Source organism: Pseudoliparis swirei, chromosome 15, assembly GCF_029220125.1.
Source record: "Pseudoliparis swirei isolate HS2019 ecotype Mariana Trench chromosome 15, NWPU_hadal_v1, whole genome shotgun sequence".
NCBI classification, from domain to species: Eukaryota; Metazoa; Chordata; class Actinopteri; order Perciformes; family Liparidae; genus Pseudoliparis; species Pseudoliparis swirei.
Window position 1 is genome coordinate 6031506 of NC_079402.1, and position 21423 is coordinate 6052928.

At 43.8% G+C, this 21423-nt stretch overlaps 1 protein-coding gene across 4 annotated transcripts in view; it reads right to left on the reverse strand.

Annotated features, from left to right (window-relative positions):
- The window catches only part of phf24 (PHD finger protein 24), a 47183-nt gene that overhangs the window by 21893 nt on the left and 3867 nt on the right, over nt 1–21423 (reverse strand). For 3 of the 4 annotated variants that reach the window (XM_056433318.1, XM_056433316.1, XM_056433319.1), the window contains exons 1-2: nt 13207–14990; nt 8438–8623 (exon numbers count right to left, since the gene is read on the reverse strand). In XM_056433318.1, coding sequence (XP_056289293.1) covers nt 8438–8623; nt 13207–13623 — 603 coding nt within the window. In that variant the 5' untranslated portion in view covers nt 13624–14990. Of the gene's footprint in view, nt 1–8437; nt 8624–13206; nt 14991–21423 lie in introns of those variants that run through there. The other variant, XM_056433317.1, reaches the window with a different exon arrangement.

Below are 21423 nucleotides of genomic sequence, written 5' to 3' on the forward strand. Positions count from 1 at the left end.
GCTAGTCATCTGAGTTGCTAGTCATGTGAGTTGCTAGTCATGTGAGCACGTGAGTCGCTAGTCACGTGAGTCGCTAGTCATGTGAGTTGCTAGTCATGTGAGCACGTGAGTCGCTAGTCACGTGAGTTGCTAGTCATGTGAGCAAATGAGTCGCTAGTCACGTGAGTTGCTAGTCATGTGAGCACGTTAGTCGCTAGTCACGTGAGTTGCTAGTCATGTGAGTTGCTAGTCATGTGAGTTGCTAGTCATGTGAGCATGTTAGTCGCGAGTCACGTGAGTCGCTAGTCATGTGAGTTGCTAGTCATGTGAGCAAATGAGTCGCTAGTCATGTGAGTTGCTAGTCATGTGAGCATGTTAGTCGCGAGTCACGTGAGTCGCTAGTCACGTGAGTTGCTAGTCATGTGAGCAAATGAGTCGCTAGTCACGTGAGTTGCTAGTCATGTGAGCAAATGAGTCGCTAGTCACGTGAGTTGCTAGTCATGTGAGCAAATGAGTCGCTAGTCACGTGAGTTGCTAGTCATGTGAGCAAATGAGTCGCTAGTCACGTGAGTTGCTAGTCATGTGAGCAAATGAGTCGCTAGTCACGTGAGTTGCTAGTCATGTGAGCAAATGAGTCGCTAGTCACGTGAGTTGCTAGTCATGTGAGCAAATGAGTCGCTAGTCACGTGAGTTGCTAGTCATGTGAGCAAATGAGTCGCTAGTCACGTGAGTTGCTAGTCATGTGAGCAAATGAGTCGCTAGTCACGTGAGTTGCTAGTCATGTGAGCAAATGAGTCGCTAGTCACGTGAGTTGCTAGTCATGTGAGCAAATGAGTCGCTAGTCACGTGAGTTGCTAGTCATGTGAGCAAATGAGTCGCTAGTCACGTGAGTTGCTAGTCATGTGAGCAAATGAGTCGCTAGTCACGTGAGTTGCTAGTCATGTGAGCAAATGAGTCGCTAGTCACGTGAGTTGCTAGTCATGTGAGCAAATGAGTCGCTAGTCACGTGAGTTGCTAGTCATGTGAGCAAATGAGTCGCTAGTCACGTGAGTTGCTAGTCATGTGAGCAAATGAGTCGCTAGTCACGTGAGTTGCTAGTCATGTGAGCAAATGAGTCGCTAGTCACGTGAGTTGCTAGTCATGTGAGCAAATGAGTCGCTAGTCACGTGAGTTGCTAGTCATGTGAGCAAATGAGTCGCTAGTCACGTGAGTTGCTAGTCATGTGAGCAAATGAGTCGCTAGTCACGTGAGTTGCTAGTCATGTGAGCATGTTAGTCGCGAGTCACGTGAGTTGCTAGTCATGTGAGCAAATGAGTCGCTAGTCACGTGAGTTGCTAGTCATGTGAGCAAATGAGTCGCTAGTCACGTGAGTTGCTAGTCATGTGAGCAAATGAGTCGCTAGTCACGTGAGTTGCTAGTCATGTGAGCAAATGAGTCGCTAGTCACGTGAGTTGCTAGTCATGTGAGCAAATGAGTCGCTAGTCACGTGAGTTGCTAGTCATGTGAGCAAATGAGTCGCTAGTCACGTGAGTTGCTAGTCATGTGAGCAAATGAGTCGCTAGTCACGTGAGTTGCTAGTCATGTGAGCAAATGAGTCGCTAGTCACGTGAGTTGCTAGTCATGTGAGCACGTGAGTCGCTAGTCACGTGAGTTGCTAGTCATGTGAGCAAATGAGTCGCTAGTCACGTGAGTTGCTAGTCATGTGAGCAAATGAGTCGCTAGTCACGTGAGTTGCTAGTCATGTGAGCAAATGAGTCGCTAGTCACGTGAGTTGCTAGTCATGTGAGCAAATGAGTCGCTAGTCACGTGAGTTGCTAGTCATGTGAGCAAATGAGTCGCTAGTCACGTGAGTTGCTAGTCATGTGAGCAAATGAGTCGCTAGTCACGTGAGTTGCTAGTCATGTGAGCAAATGAGTCGCTAGTCACGTGAGTTGCTAGTCATGTGAGCACGTGAGTCGCTAGTCACGTGAGTCGCTAGTCATGTGAGTTGCTAGTCATGTGAGCACGTGAGTCGCTAGTCACGTGAGTTGCTAGTCATGTGAGCAAATGAGTCGCTAGTCACGTGAGTTGCTAGTCATGTGAGCAAATGAGTCGCTAGTCACGTGAGTTGCTAGTCATGTGAGCACGTGAGTCGCTAGTCACGTGAGTCGCTAGTCATGTGAGTTGCTAGTCATGTGAGCATGTTAGTCGCTAGTCACGTGAGTTGCTAGTCATGTGAGCACGTTAGTCGCTAGTCACGTGAGTTGCTAGTCATGTGAGCAAATGAGTCGCTAGTCACGTGAGTTGCTAGTCATGTGAGCAAATGAGTCGCTAGTCACGTGAGTTGCTAGTCATGTGAGCAAATGAGTCGCTAGTCACGTGAGTTGCTAGTCATGTGAGCAAATGAGTCGCTAGTCACGTGAGTTGCTAGTCATGTGAGCAAATGAGTCGCTAGTCACGTGAGTTGCTAGTCATGTGAGCAAATGAGTCGCTAGTCACGTGAGTTGCTAGTCATGTGAGCAAATGAGTCGCTAGTCACGTGAGTTGCTAGTCATGTGAGCAAATGAGTCGCTAGTCACGTGAGTTGCTAGTCATGTGAGCAAATGAGTCGCTAGTCACGTGAGTTGCTAGTCATGTGAGCAAATGAGTCGCTAGTCACGTGAGTCGCTAGTCATGTGAGTTGCTAGTCATGTGAGCATGTTAGTCGCGAGTCACGTGAGTTGCTAGTCATGTGAGCAAATGAGTCGCTAGTCACGTGAGTTGCTAGTCATGTGAGCACGTGAGTCGCTAGTCACGTGAGTTGCTAGTCATGTGAGCAAATGAGTCGCTAGTCACGTGAGTTGCTAGTCATGTGAGCAAATGAGTCGCTAGTCACGTGAGTTGCTAGTCATGTGAGCAAATGAGTCGCTAGTCACGTGAGTTGCTAGTCATGTGAGCACGTGAGTCGCTAGTCACGTGAGTCGCTAGTCATGTGAGCAAATGAGTCGCTAGTCCTGTGAGTTGCTAGTCATGTGAGCAAATGAGTCGCTAGTCACGTGAGTTGCTAGTCATGTGAGCATGTGAGTCGCTAGTCACGTGAGTGAGTCGCTAGTCATGTGAGCACGTGAGTCGCTAGTCGCGTGATGTCGTGAGCACGTGAGTCGCTAGTCACGTGAGTTGCTAGTCATGTGAGCAAATGAGTCGCTAGTCACGTGAGTTGCTAGTCATGTGAGCAAATGAGTCGCTAGTCACGTGAGTTGCTAGTCATGTGAGCAAATGAGTCGCTAGTCACGTGAGTTGCTAGTCATGTGAGCAAATGAGTCGCTAGTCACGTGAGTTGCTAGTCATGTGAGCAAATGAGTCGCTAGTCACGTGAGTTGCTAGTCATGTGAGCAAATGAGTCGCTAGTCACGTGAGTTGCTAGTCATGTGAGCAAATGAGTCGCTAGTCACGTGAGTTGCTAGTCATGTGAGCAAATGAGTCGCTAGTCACGTGAGTTGCTAGTCATGTGAGCAAATGAGTCGCTAGTCACGTGAGTTGCTAGTCATGTGAGCAAATGAGTCGCTAGTCACGTGAGTTGCTAGTCATGTGAGCAAATGAGTCGCTAGTCACGTGAGTTGCTAGTCATGTGAGCAAATGAGTCGCTAGTCACGTGAGTTGCTAGTCATGTGAGCAAATGAGTCGCTAGTCACGTGAGTTGCTAGTCATGTGAGCAAATGAGTCGCTAGTCACGTGAGTTGCTAGTCATGTGAGCAAATGAGTCGCTAGTCACGTGAGTTGCTAGTCATGTGAGCAAATGAGTCGCTAGTCACGTGAGTTGCTAGTCATGTGAGCAAATGAGTCGCTAGTCACGTGAGTTGCTAGTCATGTGAGCAAATGAGTCGCTAGTCACGTGAGTTGCTAGTCATGTGAGCAAATGAGTCGCTAGTCACGTGAGTTGCTAGTCATGTGAGCAAATGAGTCGCTAGTCACGTGAGTTGCTAGTCATGTGAGCAAATGAGTCGCTAGTCACGTGAGTTGCTAGTCATGTGAGCACGTTAGTCGCTAGTCACGTGAGTTGCTAGTCACGTGAGTTGCTAGTCATGTGAGCAAATGAGTCGCTAGTCACGTGAGTTGCTAGTCATGTGAGCACGTGAGTCGCTAGTCACGTGAGTTGCTAGTCATGTGAGCACGTGAGTCGCTAGTCACGTGAGTTGCTAGTCATGTGAGCAAATGAGTCGCTAGTCACGTGAGTTGCTAGTCATGTGAGCAAATGAGTCGCTAGTCACGTGAGTTGCTAGTCATGTGAGCAAATGAGTCGCTAGTCACGTGAGTTGCTAGTCATGTGAGCAAATGAGTCGCTAGTCACGTGAGTTGCTAGTCATGTGAGCAAATGAGTCGCTAGTCACGTGAGTTGCTAGTCATGTGAGCAAATGAGTCGCTAGTCACGTGAGTTGCGAGTCATGTGAGCAAATGAGTCGCTAGTCACGTGAGTTGCTAGTCATGTGAGCAAATGAGTCGCTAGTCACGTGAGTCACTAGTCACGTGAGCATGTGAGTCGCTAGTCACGTGAGTTGCTAGTCACGTGAGCAAATGAGTCGCTAGTCACGTGAGTTGCTAGTCATGTGAGCACGTTAGTCGCTAGTCACGTGAGTTGCTAGTCACGTGAGTTGCTAGTCATGTGAGTTGCTAGTCATGTGAGCATGTGAGTCGCTAGTCACGTGAGTCGCTAGTCATGTGAGTTGCTAGTCATGTGAGCACGTTAGTCGCTAGTCACGTGAGTCGCTAGTCATGTGAGTTGCTAGTCATGTGAGCACGTGAGTCGCTAGTCACGTGAGTTGCTAGTCATGTGAGCAAATGAGTCGCTAGTCACGTGAGTTGCTAGTCATGTGAGCAAATGAGTCGCTAGTCACGTGAGTTGCTAGTCATGTGAGCAAATGAGTCACTAGTCACGTGAGTTGCTAGTCATGTGAGCACGTGAGTCGCTAGTCACGTGAGTTGCTAGTCATGTGAGCAAATGAGTCGCTAGTCACGTGAGTTGCTAGTCATGTGAGCAAATGAGTCGCTAGTCACGTGAGTTGCTAGTCATGTGAGCACGTGAGTCGCTAGTCACGTGAGTCGCTAGTCATGTGAGTTGCTAGTCATGTGAGCACGTGAGTCGCTAGTCACGTGAGTTGCTAGTCATGTGAGCAAATGAGTCGCTAGTCACGTGAGTTGCTAGTCATGTGAGCAAATGAGTCGCTAGTCACGTGAGTTGCTAGTCATGTGAGCACGTGAGTCGCTAGTCACGTGAGTTGCTAGTCATGTGAGCAAATGAGTCGCTAGTCACGTGAGTTGCTAGTCATGTGAGCAAATGAGTCGCTAGTCACGTGAGTTGCTAGTCATGTGAGCAAATGAGTCGCTAGTCACGTGAGTTGCTAGTCATGTGAGCAAATGAGTCGCTAGTCACGTGAGTTGCTAGTCATGTGAGCAAATGAGTCGCTAGTCACGTGAGTTGCTAGTCATGTGAGCAAATGAGTCGCTAGTCACGTGAGTTGCTAGTCATGTGAGCAAATGAGTCGCTAGTCACGTGAGTTGCTAGTCATGTGAGCAAATGAGTCGCTAGTCACGTGAGTTGCTAGTCATGTGAGCAAATGAGTCGCTAGTCACGTGAGTTGCTAGTCATGTGAGCAAATGAGTCGCGTCACGTGAGTTGCTGTCATGTGAGCAAATGAGTCGCTAGTCACGTGAGTTGCTAGTCATGTGAGCAAATGAGTCGCTAGTCACGTGAGTTGCTAGTCATGTGAGCAAATGAGTCGCTAGTCACGTGAGTTGCTAGTCATGTGAGCAAATGAGTCGCTAGTCACGTGAGTTGCTAGTCATGTGAGCAAATGAGTCGCTAGTCACGTGAGTTGCTAGTCATGTGAGCAAATGAGTCGCTAGTCACGTGAGTTGCTAGTCATGTGAGCAAATGAGTCGCTAGTCACGTGAGTTGCTAGTCATGTGAGCAAATGAGTCGCTAGTCACGTGAGTTGCTAGTCATGTGAGCAAATGAGTCGCTAGTCACGTGAGTTGCTAGTCATGTGAGCAAATGAGTCGCTAGTCACGTGAGTTGCTAGTCATGTGAGCAAATGAGTCGCTAGTCACGTGAGTTGCTAGTCATGTGAGCAAATGAGTCGCTAGTCACGTGAGTTGCTAGTCATGTGAGCAAATGAGTCGCTAGTCACGTGAGTTGCTAGTCATGTGAGCAAATGAGTCGCTAGTCACGTGAGTTGCTAGTCATGTGAGCAAATGAGTCGCTAGTCACGTGAGTTGCGAGTCATGTGAGCAAATGAGTCGCTAGTCACGTGAGTTGCTAGTCATGTGAGCAAATGAGTCGCTAGTCACGTGAGTTGCTAGTCATGTGAGCACGTTAGTCGCTAGTCACGTGAGTTGCTAGTCACGTGAGTTGCTAGTCATGTGAGTTGCTAGTCATGTGAGCACGTGAGTCGCTAGTCACGTGAGTCGCTAGTCATGTGAGTTGCTAGTCATGTGAGCACGTTAGTCGCTAGTCACGTGAGTCGCTAGTCATGTGAGTTGCTAGTCATGTGAGCACGTGAGTCGCTAGTCACGTGAGTTGCTAGTCATGTGAGCAAATGAGTCGCTAGTCACGTGAGTTGCTAGTCATGTGAGCAAATGAGTCGCTAGTCACGTGAGTTGCTAGTCATGTGAGCAAATGAGTCACTAGTCACGTGAGTTGCTAGTCATGTGAGCACGTGAGTCGCTAGTCACGTGAGTCGCTAGTCATGTGAGCAAATGAGTCGCTAGTCCTGTGAGTTGCTAGTCATGTGAGCAAATGAGTCGCTAGTCCTGTGAGTTGCTAGTCATGTGAGCACGTGAGTCGCTAGTCACGTGAGTCGCTAGTCATGTGAGCACGTGAGTCGCTAGTCATGTGAGTTGCTAGTCATGTGAGCACGTGAGTCGCTAGTCACGTGAGTTGCTAGTCATGTGAGCAAATGAGTCGCTAGTCACGTGAGTTGCTAGTCATGTGAGTACGTGAGTCGCTAGTCACGTGAGTCGCTAGTGACATGAGTTGCACGGCAGTCGATAGTCGGGCAAGTTAACATCAACCGTGCTTTTCTCCTAAACTTGACAAAATGTTGTTGTTTTTTTGTCTAGTAATGTAAAGGCGGACGTTTATTTTAAAAAGCCGTTACGCTTGAAAGGACCGCATTTTGGCACGCTGTCATTGACTCGTGCAAAAATGTTGCTGGACGGATACGTGGAGCGGTATCATTTTAAGCTTAGGAGCATTGAACAATTGCTCATTGCTCGACACATAACTTTATACAAACATGGGAACATGCTCCTACATAATAAACCAATTCTCCCACCAATTGCAATTTGATAAAGTGCAATTAATTAAGGCAGTATTGGTTAATTTCACCCACCGCTATGAAAGCTGTCGCTGAGAATTGTACTCAGCTGTAGCTAATCAGTGTCGCTAACGCACTGACGCTGAGAGGATACGTCGTTGATCGTTCATGATAGCAGTTGCACCTGTGCTTTTCCCGCCGTGACATTGTAAAATGCTCTAAAATAATACGATGTTGATGTATGGTTGAAATGCTCTGCACATAACAGCTCTGAAAGCGTTCACTCTGTGAATCATCGTTAGCTCAAGCAGGTTAACGTTAGGTGTCGTCAGTCAGATGTCAAGCTGGGATTCAACAGCCATTTGTCCTTGTTACCATAACTGGCGAACAAGTCAGTATCAACACTTGGAATACCACGTCTGAATGTTGCGATCATTCTTGGTAAATTCACTTCGGAGTTGACACTCCTCTAATTAACTGATTGATCTACGATAACAGTCCCCAGGATGACTTTGAGAACAGTTTGGCTTATCTGATACTGCACTTCTTTTAATTTTCTATACATTTTGTACAATTCCATGTCAATAAGAAACATAGCCCTCTAGTTTAACTTGTAGAAAATACACTTGGATGTCTTTATTCAATTGTTCTTCTTTTTCCATAAGGCTTAACAACTGTAACATTCTTGGGGGCGGGAGTTTTGTGATAAACCTTGTTGGCATTGGAATGTCCCGGCTTGGGTCGCCTTAATCACTTGCGGCACCTGAAAACGGGGACTGAATTTCGTTCATGTGTTCATGTGTTTATGAATCAATAACGAATATAATGATCAGATTCGCCCCCAACTGTATTTATACAAAGGGAAGAGGAATCTAGAATAGGGTTTTGCTGTTTGGTCACAAATTTCCTCCCTCAGCAAAACTCTTTTTGTGGTCACCTTTTCATCCCGTCCCTTGCGCAAGACAGTGCAAGGGACGGGATGAAAAGATGACCACAAGAAGAGCGTTGAAATTTAAATAATGGAGGAAAAACAATTAAATAATCCTCCAGAATTCCTGCACAAAACAAAGGCCAGAGGAACAAATGTAAACCCTAGAACTGACATGGTGTATATTTTGGTATACCTTCATGCATCATTTTTGTTGTTGTCCAGCAAGGGACTGTGACTTTGAGCTGCGCAGACTTACGCAATAGTAGCAGCTCCATCCAGTAACAGTGTGGGCCGTGTCTTTCATCTCCTGCAGGGCCTCGGCTTGCAGGTACCCCAGCTCCCTCAGGCAGCCGTCGTGAAACATCCGAGTGCAGATCCTGCAAGGGTAAAGGTCGTCGGCCGTCCACACCTCGCACACGTCGCACATCTCATCGCTCGGCGGCTGAGGTAAAAGACAAATCGCGTCAGTTACTGAAAGATTTTTGTTACAAACTTGGTCTATGATCCCAATTTTTGCATACATGCGGATTTGGAAACACACATGAACAAGCATCGCATCCATCAAAGCTCTGGATAAGAAGGCTTGGTGAGATGGTAAGATTCGGCATCACTCCATCTCTATCAGTGGTGGGAGTGTGGTTAATTGGGCGATGGGTATTGTATAATGTACTTCTGTGTTCTTTGCACACGGTCTTTGATAGATTATTAAGACCGCACTGTGCCTTTTGTCGAACATGTGTTCATTGTCAGTTATTCTCTAACCTCACCGTGGGCTTGATTTTACAGCCAGGGTAAACACAGCTGTCAACCCAGGGGAAATGACTGTAAAATGCTTCACTGGTTATCGACGCTGAGACATTGTCACACTTCTTTTTTATTTCTATTTCAGTGCCTCGGCACCGGCCTCACCCCCGCTGACGCATCACAGATGAGATCTTGTCAAAATTCGTCAGTCACAGCTTACCTTCTCGTTATGGCTCTCTTTCTTATGACCTGATGAATTAATTTGCATCAACAAGCATTATAGTCTGTGTCAAAGTGAGATGGGGGTTGCCACCAGGGACAAAAACTGGTAAAGAAGGTAATTTTGTTACACAGTATAACATACGTTGGATGTAACAAACCACACACTGGCTTTGGCTGCTCTTAAACCTAGTGGGGCATAGACAGAATAAAACATTCTTCTCAAGATTCTGTTAAAGGAAAGGCCATAGGGGTCAATACATTCCAATAGGTTCCTCCCCTTGGGAACATGAGTGTCCTCAGCAACCTTCCTTGCAGTCTGCCTGTGAATGTGTGAGGTACCGTGTGTGCACCGCTGACATTTAGACCCGAGGGTTAGTGATAGAGAATAGCTCATGTTAAAAGAGTAAAAGATTCATCCCTTTTCCAGCAAAAATTAACTCTGAACTGTGATAGATAGCTAACATTTTGATATTACGTGCATACAATATAAAATATATATATTTGGGCTGCATTAAAAATAGGAATACAATCAAATCCACGACATTAAAGTAAAACGGACAACTCAACCCAGGGTATTGTAAGGATTTAGGATGTGTGTGTATTTAATGTTAATGTGGGGTATTAGTTATGTTTGACACCAACACACTGATGTAAAACTGGGTGTCATCAGCATAACACTAAAAAAGTGACACTGCCCCCGGATAGCGTGGTGTAGGAAGCTTATATAAGAATAATATGGGTCCCAACATCAGACCTTGAGGCTCATCGTACCGGACATAAGAAATGTAGGAGGCAATTTCCAATGGAGATACAAAACTTCTAATGTGTCAGATGAAAGAAGAAAAAAAAGGAAAACAAATGTAGCACATATTAGCCGAGCAAAAATGTGCCATAATATTCAATTCAATTCAGTTTATTTGTATAGCCCAATTTCACAAATTACAAATTTGTCTCGGAGTGCTTTACAATCTGTACACATAGACATCCCTGCCCCAAAACCTCACATCGGACCAGGAAAAACTCCCAAATAACCCTTCAGGGGAAAAAGGAAGAAACCTGGAGGAGAGCAACAGAGGAGGATCCCTCTCCAGGATGGACAGATGCAATAGATGTAATGTGTACAGAAGGACAGATTTAGAGTTAAAATACATTCAATGAATATGACAGAGTGTATGAATAGTTCATAGTAGGCATATTCCACGATGGAGACCTCCACGATCCATCAGGCAGATGGCGGTGGGGAGGAGGAGGGCGGAGTCTCAACAGTGGGCGGAGTCTCAACAGGACAGTGGCGTGGTCAGGAGCAGGAATTCCACGACCCAGACCTCAATGATCCATCAGGCAGATAGAATCTATGTCGTCTCATAGGGTCCGATGACCCCATGAGACGTGAAGTCAGAAGGACTCCGGGAGAAAGCAGAGTTAGTAACGTGTGATTGAGAGATGAAAATTCATCCTTAAGGAGAGAAAAATGAGGAGATAGGTACTCAGTGCATCCTAAAACGTCCCCCCGCAGCTATAAGCCTATAGCAGCATATCAAGGGGCTGGACCAGGGCAAACCTGATTCAGCCCTAACTATAAGCTCTGTCAAAGAGGAAGGTCTTAAGTCTACTCTTAAACGAGGTGACTGTGTCTGCCTCCCGGACTGAAATTGGAAGCTGGTTCCATAAAAGAGGAGCTTGATAACTAAAGGCTCTGGCTCCCATTCTACTTTTTAAGACTCTAGGAACTACAAGTAGTCCCGCATTTAGTGAGCGTAGCTCTCTAGTGGGGCAATATGGTACTACAAGCTCCTTAAGATATGATGGTGCATCACCAATCACGGCTTTGTAGGTTAAGAGAAGAATTTTAAAAGTGATTCTTGATTTTACTGGGAGCCAGTGCAGAGCAGCTAGTGCAGGAGTGATGTGATCTCTTTTCTTAGTTTTAGTGAGAACACGAGCTGCAGCATTCTGGATCAACTGGAGGGACCTAAGAGATTTATTAGAGCAGCCTGATAATAAGGAGTTGCAGTAATCCAGTCTCCAAGTAACGAACGCGTGAACCAATTTTTCTGCATCTTTTTGAGACAAGATGTGCCTGATTTTTGAAATATTACGTAGATGAAAGAATGCAGTCCTTGAGATTTGCTTTACGTGGGAGTTAAAGGACAAGTCCCGATCAAAGATAACGCCAAGATTCTTTACAGTGGTGTTGGATGCCAGGGCAATGCCGTCTACAGAATCCACATCACCAGATAATTGATCTCTGAGGTGCTCAGGGCCGATTAAAATTACTTCGGTTTTGTCTGAGTTTAACATCAAGAAATTGCAGGTCATCCATGTTTTTATGTCTTTAAGACATGCTTGAATTTTACCGAGTTGGTTGCTCTCCTCTGGTTTTATCGATAAATATAGTTGAGTATCATCTGCATAACAATGAAAGTTTATGGAGTGTTTCCTGATAATATTGCCCAAAGGAAGCATGTATAAGGTAAATAAAATTGGTCCAAGCACAGAACCTTGTGGAACTCCGTGATTAACGTTAGTGGTTATCGAGGCGTCATCGTTACAAATACAAACTGAGATCGATCTGATAAATAGGATTTAAACCAAATTAGTGCCGTGCCTGAAATGCCAATCGACTGCTCCAGTCTCTGTAACAGGATGTCATGGTCAATGGTGTCGAATGCAGCACTAAGGTCTAACAAGACCAGGACAGAGAGGAGTCCTTTATCTGCTGCCATTAAGAGGTCATTTGTAATTTTCACCAGTGCCGTCTCGGTGCTGTGGTGTTTTCTAAATCCTGATTGAAATTTCTCAAATAAACTATTATGATGTAGAAAGTCGCACAACTGATTTGCGACCACTTTCTCAAGGATCTTGGAGAGGAAGGGGAGGTTAGAGATCGGTCTGTAGTTAGCCAACACCTCTGGATCCAGAGTGGGCTTCTTCAGGAGAGGTTTAATAACAGCCACTTTGAAGGAGTGTGGTACGTGGCCTGTTAGCAGAGACACATTGATAATATCTAATAGAGAGCCGCCAATATTGGTAGTCTACCCTTCGCGTTCAGTTTCAGCCTTCCCTAAGTGCATTATTACTACAAGGTACACCCTTTTATTTGTGTACCTCTAAAGGAGGTGCAGCACCGACAGTACAGGAAGTTTCCAGGTGATGATTACTCTTTACAAAATAGGAAAAGCTGATGGTGTCAGTGAACCAGTGAACTCCATCCCCCTGTTAGTCAGCGTCGCCCTGGATATGGCCACCTCTCTGAGCCACCGCCAAAGCAGCCCGCCCACCAGAGGCCCGCTGTGAAGAGCTCTCGCGCACAACAACAACACATCTAGTGTGGAAATAAAAAAGCCTTTCGGAAGAAAAAAAACTTCACTTTTTACTTTTTTCTCACCTTCAACAAGGGTGTCGAAATAAAGTTAGGAGTTGTTTTACATTCTGGCTGAACTGCTTCATTATTATGCCGAAGTTGAGGGAGGAAAAGAGATAATGCGCTGCTGTTGCAATGGAAATTATTTGACTTCTTGCAGACATCTCTTTAATCCCAGGATTTAGGGATTTATAAAGTGTGAGTGTGTAACAGTTTAGCTCCACACCTTCCTTTTTGTATTAGTTGTTTTCTTCCTGTCTCACTAACTATCATGTCATTCCAGATCCTGCTTCCCATCTCGTCAGTCCAACTCCCTTCACCTGCCTCTGATCACTCCCTCGTTAGTCCCTCATTCCCTTCACCTGGTCTTCATGCCCATCTCACCTGTTGCCCATTCCCTAATTAGTCCCTGTCTACTTAGGTTCCCTCCCTTGCACTTGTCCTCTGCCAGATTGTCTTGTGTTTTTCCGACCAAGCCCTCGAGCGTTCCACAGTGTGTTTGATTATTCTGTCTGTTCCGTTCTTGACGACGCTCTCAGTAAAGGATCTTTATTTGCATTATCTGTCTCCTGAGTCGTGCATTTGGGTCCACCCTAATCCCCCACGTGACAGAGTGTGTGTTTTGTCAAATCAAGGGTTTAGTTTTTTATAGTCCTGATTTAAATAACACCATTATTTAGGGCTTCATTTCATACCTGCTCTTTCTTTAACAGCTCCACCTGAACAGGCTGGTCGTCATCCGCTTCCCTTTTGGGCCGCACGAAAGCGGGCGGCGTGAGCTGATAGCTCTTGTCAAGATCTCCAGGCTCCACCCCTTTGCCGTCACGTAACCTCGACCACGCCTCCTGGTTGGCCTTACGATCGTCCCTCGCTTGAGCCGAAGTCGACGAGCCTGCTTTATTGTCCGTTTCCTCCTTCTCCGTGCCCTCTGCGTTCTTCTCGACGGGAGTGGCTGTGGATTCGGCAGGGCCGCCGGCCTCCTCCCCTTCTCCTCCGTCGGCTTGTTTGTCTGGAGCCGGACGCTCCTTAACGCCCGCCTGGAAGGCCGAGACGACGGCGTTGCATTTCTGCACCTTCTCCACCTGGTGCTTCTTTGACATGAGCACTCCCATCACTACAGACGGATGGAGAGACAGAGAAAGGGAGAACGGTTACACCAGTACGCTGCATTTTACAATTTATCACAACAGTACAGTTATTACCTCAGGTTAATGGCCCTGAAAATGTGTTTTTCACATTTCATTTGATCAGGAATATTGAACAAATATACTGGACTAAATAAGCAATGATGAAAGTCAAGAGAACATCCCTAATTAAAAGAAAATTCAATCTCAAAAGGTCAGCATGTGGGAATCATTAGAACCAAACGCACACAATAACATTTACATACAAATAAACTGAATTTTTACGGATTACAGCCATTTTGAACATGTTTATTAAGACAAAAAAAAATGCAAGAGAATAACTTGGTTCCGTTTGGGCAACACAACATCGTTAGGTTAGGTTTTGTAAGACCATCATGGTTTGGCTCAAGATGAGTTAATTTGGTACGTTATTTAATTTAAAATAAGTCAACAATGACTGTTTGTTTCAAACGGGACACAAACTTCTGTCTCCTGGGTGAAAGTCCTGTGTTGATCTATCCACTCCTATCCAACCATAGCGCATTCTGATGTGGACTTTTGAGGATTATGCTTAAAACGTACTGATTATTCGTCAAACAAAGTATTTTCCTCAAAGCGTAATTGACTATGCAGATTCATTGGATTGATGTTTAGGATCCGGGGCTGGCACTCGGTAGAAATTTGCCAGAAAAGGCTTTCTGCCAAAAAAGGCTTTATTCTAATCCATTACGTTATCTTTTCTTCAATCTAATCCAGACAGCCTGTTGCCTAAAGCGAAGAGGATTCATGGCGGAAAGCCCAGAGGGCAACACTTCCCCATGTGCAAACAGGATGCCAGGTGTGTTGTTCGATGAGCAACATAAGCAAACAAACCCGCAGCTGTGCAGATTGTGATTTACATATTGCTAAATTGATTGGTGCGTGGAAGTGCGTGATGTCGGTATTTGCCAATACAGGTCTTCCAATTTAAAACCTGTAAGAAGAGCAAAGAACACAAAAACAGACCAAATCCCTACTACTCAGAAGCTAATTGAGAATAAGGTCACATGAATACACAGTCATGCGTAATCATGGTGTAATCATGTGTTTCCTTTCAGAGAATCCAATAAGGTAAAGGTGAGAGCTCTCTGTAGGTAAACAGAGATGAGAATATCAACCTATGCACATATTTAATCTCGTTGCTTATCTCATTTTATAAGTTATTACGGTGTCTTTCTTAGCTCGGTCCATTTCAAATCTCCCAAATCTCTTTCTATCGGCAACAATGTCCCTGAACTCCTCTTCTTCTTACGAATAAACCCTGCCCATCTGCTCCCGTTCTCACATTTCTGTGACTCACTGCTCGTATTTTGCTGTTCCCTATCCATGAAGATGTGGATATTGACTGAGATTAAGTTTTTGCTTGAATGATTCATGCGACAAATATAAAAGGCGTACACTGAGAAAGTCAGTCCCATAACTCACGGCACAATGAACAAACATTGCATGATATATTTGTATATATATTGTACATCAGTTACGAGATTTCAAATCCGAAATCGGGCCCCTGTATGTGTGTCTAGGTTGCCTTCAAACACAAAGGTGTGTGCCCATATGGTGAGCTAGATACTGTACATATCAATGCAGATATCTATATTTTCCTCTAATATGTCTGTGGCTTTCATCTGTAAGACAAAAACTTCCGGTTTTGGAAGGTCATGTATCCCCATCACGTTGATATATGGATGAAAGGTTTCTTTATTTACAGTCGTTTTAAGTAATCCATTTATAATAGGTTTAAATAATAAACCACACTAACAGACGCATTTTATAAATTGTGTTATTTTCCAACGTGGACTCCCAGTCATGTGACTCAAGTTACAAATGTGATGTCTTTAGACTTGATAAACTCAACTTGGAACTTAAAACAAATGACTAGTGACTTGGGACTTCATATTTGATACCTTCCCCCAAGATAAAAAACTTAAAAAGTGTGCGACAAATTAATTAATATTCAGAATCAACTACAAGGCTACATTCCCCAGATCGACTTTGTTTGAACCAATCCGACAGCATCCACTCAAGTTCAAGTGGCAGTGGAGAACCATAAGGAATTAACATTACCGGAGCTACATTTGAAAAATGATTTTGTAAAAAAAAATTGTGCTGGTAGAAAATTTCAGACGTAGAGCAAATAGCATTACTTTGGCTGAAGAGCGTTTAATGACTCAAAACTCTTGATTAGGACTGAAGACTTGCCCGACTTGATTTAGGACTTGTATTGTGACTTGAGTTGTGCCTTGAGTGCAAAGACTTGAGACTTACTTGTGACTTGTATAACAATGACTCAGTCCCACTTTAATTACAGCATGTGTCTATGTGTCTTTGTCTGGAGATATCTGGTGAACATACCACTGACGAAATACCAGCAGTGTGTCCTTCCAGAAACATCCTAGTTACTTTTGAAAGCTTCACGGACCTTTAATGTGAAAAGTTTTTTTCTGGAAATATTTTTTCCCAAAAGAAATAGTTGACCATCACCAAATATCCAACATTCCTGTTTTGAAGTTTGTACACGGGTTGATTTTTTCCCAGCAATAACTCCAAATCACATCGCCTTCAAGGGAGCTTTGGTTTTACGCTGAGTCAGGTGTTTTCCATCTAATTGCCCCAAACATATTTCTTAAATTGTCCTTCATATCAGTGTGACCTCAAGACCAAAGGTCATCCTCTTCAACCCGTCGTCCATAAAGATACCGTTTTTTTTATTGCTAAATGAACTTTCTTATTTATGTCAGGAGGCCAGATGTTGTTTAGTTTAGACTTAGAGAGTGAGGAGTTAACCTTCAGTGTGTGTGTGTGTGTGTGTGTTTATATGAAATGTGTGGTTCTTTTGTCATGGTCCCACAATGTTCATGCTCAATGCTCATAGGCAGCATCAATTATGAGTTTGGTCGGCCGTCGATGTCTGATATTACTTCTCAAAATCTGACTGCCAAATGCGGTATCTAAACAAAAATGAACTGCACCATCCCAGCAGGTTTTCAACGAGTTTTTGTGAGTGATACAATATATAAATATTAGATTTTTACAATGTTATTGTTTTGGAAATAGAATAGGGAGGTCTATCAATTTGAAAGCATATAAATGCAACAAGCTTTTTTTTAATGAGATATCTGCTTTCTTTCCTCATTGGGCTGGAATCAAACTATCAGAAACTCTCCCCCCAATATTTTCAACTGAATGCATAATTTCGGAACAAATACGACGGAATCATACACATTACGGTGCGGGGACACACTGTGCTGGAAAATGAAAACAAAGAAGGAAAAGAAACGCACAAACTTGACTAAGTTCTCATTTCCACTTAAGTGGGACGCAACCGTGAATTCCATTTTTGAAAAACAGGCGCCTCGTGGATTCAACTTGATTACATGGTACTTATGGAACATGTGTCTTGGTTCTCAAATGCAATCCCATCCATCAGTCTCCACATAAGTGCTCTTGTGAAATTCAATCGCATCTGAAGTGAAATGGGAGTCATTCCCTCCTCTCCCTTCCTCCCAGGCTGAGGCTCTTAACAGCCTTCGGGCCTTATGCTCTCAGGCTGCCCGTGGATTCCAGGTGCTTCATAAACTGTAGATACTCATTTGTGAATTGCACAGACTTCCATACTACACTGCACTGGCTCTGATTTCATGCATTTAGATTCTATAGAAAACATCGAAAAAAACAAACTGTGAAATGACATCACAAACCAAAACAAATTAAAAGCTTCTCGATTGATTTGTTCTAGTCTGGTTTGTTGTCGAGAAAAGAGGCAACATTATGTCGTATTGATCGCAGCACTGAATGTCTATTACGGCTGGCGTCTCTTCAAAGGGAGGTCAAAGGTCGAGTTAGCTAAAGCGCAGCGACCCTGCCTCTGATATGGATTTATTAACTGTGTGTCATCACACACATCTTCATCATGTGTCGGGTGAGTCGTTTGTTCACAACAGGAAGGGGAGGGAGGGAGGGGGGCATGGGGGGGGGGTACAAATTATGAAACAAAGTAAAATACCGACGTGCCAACTGAAATCACTCAAATGTGTCGTTGATGGAAGAGGTGTTCAGAGTTTGGCAGAATTTCAGTTCCAGTTCCAGAAAATGACCCAAAAAAAGAGTGGGGAAAAAAAAGGTTTTAGAAGATTAATACTATCTGCTAAGCTGTGGGGGGAGGGAAAAACAAGCAAATTGTGACTCTTCCTCAAGGACAACTACTTCATTTGAAAGGTTAGCCTTGTTAGCAATAAAAATCTCTCGCCGTCTAATAAATGAAAGCAACGTGCTGAGAATATGCAATGGTTAAAGAAACATGTATGCAGGACTGCGGGGCACTGGATAGGCTATTATCTGCAGGAATGACAATCATCTCAGTGGGCTTAGCGTTGACGAGCTTGAAGGCTAGAAGGTTCTGCTCCATTATGTTAATGCGGGCGTAGTTCGGATTGGTTTTGGTATAACGGTAAAGAGAAAATACAGAAATGTTTCATCATAATGGCTATTGTAAAACATATTTCCAATCGTACCTCTTTCTGGAAAGTATTGCTTTCTACAATCTCATTCAACAATACTCTGCCAAATGCACATTGTCAGGCACCTTTTTATGAAACGTTTTGACAATTTAGTCTTTATTGTTTTAAACTCTTTTCTTTTTCTTGCTATGTGTATGACCACGCCCTTGGCCGCAAACACTTAATGTTGTACAGAAGATGGAATTCACATCGTTAAAACCATTGGTTCTTAACCTCATGGTTCAAGGTCCAAGGCCTCGCAAGATACATCTGAAGGAATGAGGTCATTAAAACGAAAGGACTTATGGTACAAGCAATTATCTTTGATATCTTTTGAATTGATCTTGAATCTTTGATTGTGAAAGGAGAGCCACTGTGGTTGAACATGGTCGCAAATACAAGAAAATTAAACTGAGCCAACGATGTTAGAACCAGTGGTATATAAGAGGCATTCACAAATCCCAAGGCAATCCATCCAGCAGCTGATGAAATATTCTCACATTTGAAGTGTCAAACTCATGGTGGTGCTGGAGGTAGAGTCTGGCTATCGCCAACAGATAATGGTTGGTGATAGCCAGATACTTTTTTGTTGTTGTTGATTGTAATGTTTTGTCTCACTCTCCACTGCGAACCAAGAATACCTAAGGGTACAAATAAAGTAATCGGAACCTGAACCTGGGATTCATCCTCTGGGAACCATGAGCACAACATTTCACGGTAATCCATTGAGAACCGTCTAAACCGAAGTGGTGGAGCGACCTTTCAACCGACCTTCAGACTGACAGTTCTGTCTCAAGAGCCACTAACATGGTAAAAAGTTGAAGAAAGCACTAGTTTGGATATGGTTTGAACCACTTAAATATAAAAGAAGATTTCTTCCAAACAGCTCATGCATGCACTGAAAATACCGTCTGTGTGGGTGGTCACAATACAGGATGGCAGTCTGATTATCATGGGGACTTAATTATCCACTGAAGTGACCTTCCCGCTCTGGCTCGGATCAGCGCTGGCACAGACAGCGATGGCCTTTTAGATGTCAGAGATGTCAACTCGTAAACTCTTTCACACTGACCCGTGTAGGGAAGAAAACGTTGACTTACAATATTGGTATGGTTGATGTAGTGGTGCTAACACAGCTGGATCAGTGCAGATAATGGGCTGTGCCTTCTTAAACGGCATTAATCAACAATACCCAAATTGTTCTTTAATGGCAAACAAACTGAATAGGCTTCAAAAATCACGAGCAGAATTGCAAAATATAAAACAATAACAACAAACTAAATGCTATTACAAGCCCCCAGGGCTTCGTACACTCTATTAAATCAATGTCGACGGTAAATAGCACCATCATTACCCTTGTGAAAGTCAAACACTCATAACTCGGTCAAAATATAATTTCTCCACTGTTCAAGAATCATAATACACAACAGAGGAACGATGGGACAATCGTGTCTGTCTTCTTGCATTTTTATTAAATTCCATGGCCCAAACTCGTCTTTCTCAACAATCTAATAACCTATTTTAAGGGAACCATAGATATAATATCATTTGTAATAATTTCCATACCCCAAACTCGTCTTTCTCAATCTAATAACCTATTTTAACGGAAATATATATATATATATATATATATACCAAATGTTTATTTTATATTATATATATATAGTTACCATACATATATAAATACATACAAAAAGACAAGGTGGGGGTTGAGGAAGAGAAATGTGATTTCAGGTTGAATATATATATATATATATATATATATATATATATATATATATATATATATATTTGACGCCATGTACCTCTCACAATATGCACTCCTCAAATAAAACTGGAATTGGAGCCACTGCTAATGAGAAGAGATCTGCGCACACAGAGAATACCGTGTGATTTTCAGATCAACTCGTGAATTTTAAATAGGGGCCTCATGGTATATTCATATTTTTATTACCTACTTGTATGGCTCTATTCTGACGCAAATGGGTCAGTGTCTGGCTTTGATACCTGAAGTTATGAGATAGCGCTGAGTAACTTGCCACGTGGTTGCCTCATGTCTGACATCCCAAAGCCTTTGACCACGAGCCTGTCAAACAGCTCAACCCTTTGTTCCTGTCTGCCTTCATACTCACAAGAGAGGTAGTCCATATATTGGTTTTCTGTGGATGCCAGAGCTCTAGTGAGAAGCAAAGATATCCATGCTACCAAACTTCTTATAAAGATGATCTTATTTTTTGGTTTTTCACCATCCTTCCTATCAGTCATCACATCATTGCTCATCTATTATAGTTACTAATCCAACTAATGCCTTAGACATTTGACAATGTGAGTCTCAGCTTGGCATTGTTTTAGCATGAAGCCTTCTGGGGGAGAGTTGAATGGTCTATATCAGTTCGTTCTGTAGTCAGTTGAAAAACTGGCTCAGTACCTACGTTAGCTAGGGGCAGGGAGCTAACAACGGTGACAATGTTTCCGACCCCTGAAAGCGAGACCCTTAAAGGTGCAGTGTGTGGCATTCGTCAGCATCAAGCGGCGAGGTTGCAGATTGCCCACTGCCAAGCGTAAAGGCGAACTACGGTGGTTGACGCAAAACCGTGAATACCTGAATGTCCCGATCTGGGGCGATTGTTTAGGTCTGTCTGTTCTGGGCTACTGTGAAAACATGAGGACCTGCTCCGAATTTAGATATAAACGGCTGATTCAAGGGGAACAAAGATAAGGTACATACAATCTCTATCTTTACTGAGAGGTATAGGGTTTCTTCACATGTTCTGGTCGGTAATTATGATATTGTATGTAGTCAGCAGGGTGATTGCGTAATAGGTCATAAGGTCTGGGAGAATACACACAACCCAGGATTGTAATTGTAATTGCTTGTTCCGTTATTAATTTGTCGACTAATAAACTATGAGCTACATGTTCAGGAAACTTGCCCAACGCTGCCGACTTCTGTGGTGGCAAATTTTACATTACCTTCGTCTTCCTTCTGCCTTTAATTTATGGGAGTATCGATGGGTAATCTGACCGGAATGACGTCAGTTGGCGGGTTCACAAAGAATACAGCACTGCGGCTACACACTAGGGGAACGCAAGATAGATTTCCCATGAATCCCATAGAAATGGTGGCAGTGAGGTATAAAGTTGTGCTCCTGGCACATCTGGAAAATAACATCATGGCCACCTCATATGAACAAGTGGATTCAGAGAGATGTCAGCCAAATATACCTTCCAAAGGTTCCGGAGGAGCAAATAC